The sequence below is a fragment of the Cyphomyrmex costatus genome, unplaced genomic scaffold (assembly GCF_001594065.2).
Source record: "Cyphomyrmex costatus isolate MS0001 unplaced genomic scaffold, Ccosl1.0 scaffold107, whole genome shotgun sequence".
Lineage (NCBI taxonomy): Eukaryota > Metazoa > Arthropoda > Insecta > Hymenoptera > Formicidae > Cyphomyrmex > Cyphomyrmex costatus.
In genome coordinates, this window is record NW_017275030.1 from 1 (window position 1) to 8,624 (window position 8,624).

Sequence of the window (8,624 nt, forward strand, 5' to 3'; positions counted from 1 at the left end):
TAAGGCACGGATACACTAACGCCCGACTGCCAAGAACGCTTGGCGGAGGCGAAGAACACTTCATCCCCTTTTCGCGTCGGTGCGGTAGTCCTAGGATGCTGGTGTACGGCTGTCGAGAACGCTCGACGGAGGCAAAGAACGCTTTACCCCCTTTTCGCGTCGTACGGCCAGCGGATCAGGAGTTTTGGTGATCGACTGTCAAGAACGCTTGACGGAGACCAAGAACACTTGACCCCCTTTTCGCGTCGGATCACCGGAGCTAGGATCGGAGCAGGATTCGTACTGGAGCGGCGGTTCGGATAGAAGAGCGCTCCCGGAGCAATAATTACGCGTTATATACTAATTATTGCTCCCGCTCGTTTAATTACGGTCTTTTCCGTTATCGCTTGGCGGTTGGCAATTCCTGCGGAGGGGATTGTCGATCGGCGATGTTCGGTCGCGTTCGGTCGGAGCGGCGGATAGCTACTGTCGACGAAACTTTGCTACAATGCAACGGATGAATAATACTATATACAATGAGTAGCTACCGGGAACGATGCAGTCCGAGGTGCATCGTTACATCTTATTTGATACAGTTACTCAAAACATAAAATTACTTGGTTTTAGTATTGAAATCTTCAAAACTTTAAATAATTATCTAATAATAAAATATATTAACATGGAAAGTAACTGATATATTATTGAAGGTGCCAGTTCAAAGTGAACATTCATAAAATGTATATCCTTTTGTTGCATATATACGTAATAATGATTTAACAACACATGTACACTAGTTGTTTATAATAGTAAGTCTTAAATAATATAAATATTCACTATCATGGCTCTTTTTTTCAATTTTTTAAATTTTACTGTATGTCTTATTTTTGATTATTCTCATTATACACTGTTAACTGACGAATCGATTTTGTGTAAATAATTTTTTGTTTGATACATTGTTCTAATATAAGATCTTTCCATCTTTTATTATCAATGTTATTCAATAATAAAGAAAATCAAGGAGTTGGTGATTTTATGATTTGACTGTATGTATGGAAGGAGAGAATAATTTTTTTTGGACATCCGAAGATGATTCAATCCTTGGAGTCGAAACTAGTTGCGTTTTTCACAAATTTGCGTTTTTATCATTTTTATAACATCATAAGCGGCTAAGTACTTCTAATTTATTTATTGTTTTTCAATTATTTCTATGTATATACACAGTTAATGTTATTTAAATGTTTTAACCGCTTTATTTTATTTTATTTACTACTTGACTCTTATTGTCCTTTCTTTGTTAGATTATTATATAATAGTAAGTTTATAAAGAATTTATTGGCTCGTAACCCTGTTTCTCTCCATTAGTTTTAAATTTATTGAGCCTTATTACAATCTACATTATAATAGCAATGTTAAATCATTATTAGGTATATATGCAACAAAAGAATATATACTTTATGTATGTTTACTTTGAATTGGAACCTTCGATAATTATGAGTCATTTTTCATGGTAATATGTACCATTTCATTATCTTTCATTAATAAAATGCATTACGTTAAAATAGACAATTTGGTATAAGAATTCTTTTAAAATTAATATTGATCTTTTGTGATTTATTCTTAAGAAACTGTTATATATATATATATATATACATATATATACTGTTTAATCTCTCACCTAGAACACTATATTTTATTCAAGATTTTGGAGTGTAAGTTATAAGTAGTTTTCAATCATGTATATCTTCATAAGTATATGTTTACAAATTATTATTCTAATTAATAATTAATATCGTGAAGGATTGTTCTGATAATCAATTTCGTAATAACATTATACCAATAAAATCTATTACATATAATCAATAATCAAATACGCTAATAAACGTAATTTCTGAAAAAAATGATTGAAATTATTTATATATTTTGCAGGTACACAATTTGGAAGTAATTGATCAAAATGGTGTTCAATTTGAAGGACGAAATACTATAAAACGATAATAATATAAAGACATTAGATCCGAGTACATTGAAAGTTCTTGCCAGTGCTATAATCTTGGATGTGACTAATGCAAAGCTTGTTGACAATAATGTTGCCCTAAATAAGAGTGGTATCAAAATAGTTGACAAGCGCAGTTATACATTACAATAATAAAAGTACATTAAATTCTGAAGGTAATGCAATGCAATCGACACTTTCGACGTTAGAAGACAAACTGATATATCATTGAAGGTACTAGTTCAAAATAAACATTCATAAAATGTATATCCTTTTGTTGCATATATACGTAATAATGATTTAACAACACATGCACACTAGATGTTTATAATAATAATGTTAAATCATTATTATTTCATATATATGCAACAAAAGAATATATACTTTATGTATGTTTACTTGGAACCTGGCACCTTCAATAGTATTTGAGTCATTTTTCATGGTAATAATGTATAATCCTCACAATATTAGTTACTAATTATAATAATAATTTGTAAATGTGTGCTTATGAAGATAAACGTGATTGAAAACTGGTTAACTCACACACATGTGCTCCAAACTCTTGAATCAAATATAGTGTTCTAGGTGAGAGATAGAAATAACAGTTTTTTAGATTTCAAAAATGAATCACATAAGATCAATATTAATTCAAAAGAATTCTTATGTACTCCAAAATCTTGAATCAAATATAGTGTTCTATATGATCAAAATAAGTTTTTTATATTTTAAAAATGAATCACAAAAGATCAATATTAATTTCGAAAGAATTCTTATTAAATTGTTTTACCATGTATTAAATACATCTTTATTATTGGAAGATATATAATGAAATGGTAAAAAACCTTCATACATAATGAGATATTCAAGTCATACGTAAAGATGGCAACTGTTGGTGTATGTTTACTTTGATGAACCTGGCACCTTCAATAATATATGAGTCATTTTTCATGGTATTTTATTATCTTTCAATAATAAAATGTATTACTTTAAAATAGACAATTTGGCATAAGAATTCTTTTAAAATTAATACTGATCTTTTGTGATTTATTTTTTAAATATGAAAAACTGTTATAGTTTGATCTCTCACCTAGTTCAAGATTTTAGAGTGTAAATTAACCAGTTTTCAATCACGTATATCTTTATAAGTATACGTTTACAAATTTGTAACGACCTAACTTTCGTATGTGCGGATATAGCTCGTCGGTTAATTCGTATTCCAGGATACGAAAGAGGTTCGAACGGAGGAGAATGCAGGTTGAGCAATAATCTCAGACAAGATCTTATACAATAAATCCGCTTTTATTTGCTTTGTCGCAATTACTCTATATATTTACAGTGAACAAAAGAAAGCATAAAAGAAATACAGAAAGAAAGAAAGAAAAAAGAAAGGAAGAAAGAAAGCCGTATAAGCGGCTGGCGCAAACGAGCCATGCGTTGCGAAGCACGTCTTTCGGCGTGTGTGTGTGCGTGTGTGCGTGCGTATGTGTGTCGTGTGCGTGTGCGTTGATACTGGGCCCGGCGTGTGGAATCCGATGCGTCGCCTATGATCTCGCATACAGAGGTGTGTGTGCGTGCGTGCGTGCGTGCGTGCGTGCGTGTGCGCGCTTATGTGTTGAGCCGTTTAAAGCCCTTGTGCCGCTTTTTCTACGCGAATAACGCTTATCGCGGCCGATCAGCTGTGTCGCTATTTATAGCCGGACTAGTACGGCAGACTGTCAGCGGTATTTACGCGGTGTTTCGGCGTGAGTTAACGACGACCAGCGGCCGGGAACTCCCGGCGGAGGTGAAGAACTCTTCACCCCCGGTCGAATGCTGGTCAGTCGTGATGCAGTGAGATGCAGTGTTCGACGTTTACGACTGTCGAGAATTCTCGACAGAGGCAGAGTACTCTCTGCCCCTTTTTCTCGTCGTTCGGTGCCTTGTGGCTCTTGCTCACCAGCTGAGAACTCTCAGCGGAGTCGGAGAACTCTCCAACCCGGTTACTATGGGCTCGCAAGGCTTTCGAGGATTTCGGTGTTGCGGACGGATTCGTGTCAGGAACAGGAATGCTCGCTTTTCGCTCTTTTGCCGAGTTTTAACGCTCGTCAAAATGCCTCGTTCGCGAGGCTTCGCGTTTTCTCGGTCTTTCCCGCCGCTGGGTACTTGCGGTGTGCGCGATTCCGGGCGGTGGGAGTTCGCGAGAGCCGATCCATTTTCGGCGGTGCTCGGCGCGGCGCGGCCGTTACTGCCACCGTGTACCTGTGAATTATGTTTTCGAATTTATTGGGCGCTTATGCGCCTTCATCGCTGCATCGCGTTGGCGGTGCAGCGGTGTCCGGCCGGATGTTCTGGCTAGGACGATGGGTGCATCGTTACAAATTATTATTTTAATTAGTAATTAATATCGTGAGAAAGGATTGTTCTGAATACACCAAAAGAATTTATTACGTTTATTAGCATAATTGATTATACGTATGTAATATTTTGACATTGGAATAAATACATATTCACTTTCATTGCTTTATTTTTCAATAATGAAATGTATTACGTTAAAATATTTTAGAGAACATCAATGTAAACATACTGGAAAAATACCGTTCGGATACCATTACTAAGAAAGAGAAATTATAATAATTTCTTAATACTAAACATTAGAAAGAAGCATAAATGATGTAAAAGAAGAATATCTGTACATTTTTATGTACGTTTATTATAAAGTTAATTATACGTAGTGTGTTATACCTGTGATATGACTTCAAGTTCGTTATTGTATGTTTCTTTCTAATGTTCAGAATTAAGAACTTTATTATGATTTCTCTTTCTTGGTGATAGTATCCGAACGGTGCTTTTCCAGTATGTCTACATTGACGTTCTCTAAAATATTTTAACATAATACATTCTGTTATTGAAAGATAATGCAATGGAAGTTAATATGTATTAATTCCAATGTCAAAATCTTTTACATATACATAATCAAATACACTAATAAACGTAATAAGTGTTTTGGTATAATGTTATTACGAAATTGATTAACAGAACAATCGTTCCTCACAATTTTAATTATGAATTAGAATAATATTTTGAAAATGTATACTTTATGAAGATACACGTGATTGAAAACTGTAACTCACACACATGTGCTTCAAAATCTTGAATCAAATATAGTGTTCTAGGTGAGAGATCGAAATAACAGTTTTTATATTTCAAAAATGAATTACAAATGATGAGTATTGTGGCGGCCCCTCCGCCACAATACCGGCAGGCGAGACGCGAGCGCGCCGCCCCTGAGGCGCGAGCGCCGGCGCTAGCCGAGCGCCTGGCGCCTATACCGCCCGGCGGGAGTTACGACCGCCGCCGCGTGAGGGCCACGCGGTCGAGCGTTCGCCCGTGTGCAAGAGTATTCCGCACGGGGATATATACGAAGCAACGAGACCACCCAGCAGATCTTCCTACGCAGTGAAGAGGAGCTCTCGGAGCCTCTAACTAGTGTGGAGTTGATCCAACGTAACCTCCAGAGTGTGCCTGTGGTAAACACAAGGCCTCTGACGCTCAGAGTGCGCCTTCTTACAGGCCTCTAGGGCGAGCCCATTTTTTAGGTCTCAGTCTTTCAGTGCGAGCCTCTGCACTACGAGGGTAAGCTCCCTCGGGAGCCCTCCATCGCCTTCACCAACCGCAGGGACATAGTAGCCGCCAGACTGCCGCGACGACGGAAACGGACCCTCCAGGTCCTCCGGGCATCCCGACCACGAGGAAGGTTGTCGCATACCAGCCGCAGCGACGACAACCAGCACCGCCGACAGACCTCCCAGTTACGGAGAAACCACTGGACGCAGGGATCACCTTTCTCCCTTGGCAGCTGACGCTGCTGGAGGGCAGCCCGGAGAAAGCTCCCAGTGATCCTCGGAGGCGACGAGTGTCCACCAGGTCTACTGCCACGCAGACCGACGAGCAACCTCTGCCGCAGCCAGTGACAACCGCATCGGTGGCAAGCCAGGCCGGCCGGCCATTGAGATCTCCGCCGCGGCCATCTCCGCCGCCTGAGCCGATCAGCCCTCTGCCCAGGACGCCGAGGAAGCGCCCCCGAACACCGGGGCGCCTGCGCAAGGCCAGCAAGGCCAAGCGCCTACAACTGAGGGAACTCTTTGGGTCCGACTCATCTGAAGAGTAACTCCCTCCTGCGGGTGCCGAAAGGCACCCCACAAAAATCCTCCATAAACGGGCGCCGGAAGGCACCCTGAAGTCTTTGCACGGACACTAAAGTGAATCTAGCGCATCACGCCCAAATATTACTATCTTATGTAAGAGCTGAATAAAGAGCCCAGTAAGCAAGGAACATTACATTAACATTTTGAAACATTGATTTTATATGAATTTTATCAACGTTATTACGTAATGTGATAAATTACCACAAGTATTAATTTAAAAAGAATTCTTATGTGCTCCATAATCTTGAATCAGTTATAATGTTCTAGGTGAGAGATCAAAATAATAATTTTTTATAATTCAAAATTAAATCCCAAAAGATCAGTATTAATTTTAATAGAATTCTTATACCAAATTGTCTATTTTAACGTAATACATTTTGTTATTGCAAGATAATGAAATGGAAATTAATATATATATAAAAAATCTTGGCATTCATAATGAGGTATTCAAGTACATGTTCCAGTTAGACTTAGTCAAATCAGAAAGTTCGGAACTGTTGGGTATTACTGAAGAAGAAGAGAAGGGAACTACTGTTTTTTTTTATCTTATTATTTTCTTAAATCTAATAACACGTATCATTTGTACACCAAGTTAAATTCTAACATTGCACATCCTCCCTTCTTTTATTTCACTATTATGTCATATAATATGGATTTTTCCCGTAAAATATATCGTTTAATTGACTAGTCTTTAAAAATTCTATCTCTAAAGATGTAAGAGGTACCATTCTTATACACTTATTTAATTCTAATGACATGTATCTTTTGTATGTATATATAAACTTACCTTTTTAAAAAAAAAGGTAGATAAAAGCGCTAAAAGTGGGTGCTGCTGGTCAAAAAACCATTTGGGCCAGTTTCACCAACGTCAATTACTTAATCGACTGTGAAACTGACCAATCACATTTGCTGTTTAGTAGAACCATCTTCAAAAACCTACGTGATATTATCCTTATTTACTTAATTCTAATGACATGTATCATTTGTATAAAAGATTTGATATCAATAGTCGGCGCCAAGTTAAATTTTAATCTTAAAAAACCTACGTAGTATTATCCTTATTATTTACTTAAATCAATGATATGTATTATTTGTATAAAGATTTGATATCAACAGTCGACGCCAAGTTAAATTCTACCAAATTAAAAAGTAAAACACAAGTGTACCTTTAATCTTTAAGAACCCATATAGTACTATTATTTAACAAGGCCAACGAAACACTTTGAAAGTGTTTACTTTTATCTTTTCTTAAATTACAGTACAAATGAAAAAAAAAAAACTTTAAAACAAAACTCACTTTACTTAAATCGAAGATTATTCCAAATACTACTTTACAATGGAGTATCTAACTGTACGAGAAAAAATTGGAATGGTTCTGGTGTATGGAGAAGCTGGAAGAAATTTTGATAATGCTGTCAATTTCTACGCTAAAAGTAAGTTTTTTGAGAAGTAATTAATGAGTAATAAAAAATAATGAGAAATTTGTTTTAAGACTAATTTCGAGTATTAACAATGAAAACGTGGTATTTTTATTGTTAATGTATTGCAAAATCGTAAGCATGGGTTCTCAATAAGATTACAGCGCCATCTATCATGAAACGAGAAAAATGTTTCAGACAAATTGTATGTGTTTTTAGCCAAAGATTCCGAATATGCAATAAAAAAAATAGGGGTTCCCATTTAAGATTTAAAACTTGCCCCCCCTCACCGCCCAGGGGACGGGGTGGGGGATCTGATTTTAACGTCATTGTATGTCCCCCTCGAAATGATGAAATTTTGATTCTTAACATTTTTTTTGTAGTGTGCTTACTTTTTTTAGATATTTGAATGTCTCAAGTTAAAAGCATCACCCTGTATATAGGGTGACCCATTTTAACTTCCCCGCCGGATTATCTTGAAAGGAATGCATTTTCTGAAAAAAAGTTTCAGATATAAACAACAAACGAAATGAGCAAAGGACGTCGTAAGAGTCATACAAAATAAAATTTTTAAAACGATAGATAAAACATAACTGTCATATATAATAAAATATCATCTTACATAATTCTGAATTATACATTAATAAAACAAAAACATAAATGATTACAAAATTACAATACTACTTAACGTTTCGGCTCTCGGATTGAGCCATCCTCAGAAGTAACATCATGATAATTGAAAGTTATTCGTTAATTGGAAAAATCTAATGTGAACATCTCCATGTCTTATTGTTGACCAAGCGATTGAAAGATCGAATCAAAAAACAAGCTAATAAGTAAAATAAATTAACAAACGATTAATAAATCTCATACTACGTATAAATTGTGTTAAAAAATTATAAAACTGTCTAACCTTTAGAGATGGACATCATTATTTTATCCCCACAAAAACTTAAAAAATGTATATCAATAAAAATCAGATCGTCAATATATAAAAATTATAAAAACTGATTATACTATTGTTACAGATTACACAGAAAATTCATCATC

At 36.1% G+C, this 8,624-nt stretch overlaps 1 protein-coding gene across 1 annotated transcript; it reads left to right on the forward strand.

Annotated features, from left to right (window-relative positions):
- Window positions 1-5,627: 5,627 nt before the first annotated feature.
- Window positions 5,628-6,119, forward strand: LOC108775438 (leucine-rich repeat extensin-like protein 5; the record flags this gene model as incomplete). Its single annotated transcript, XM_018541815.1, has 1 exon — window positions 5,628-6,119. A coding segment is annotated over one exon (492 nt), but the record flags the coding sequence as incomplete, so codon positions are not given.
- Window positions 6,120-8,624: the final 2,505 nt, after the last annotated feature.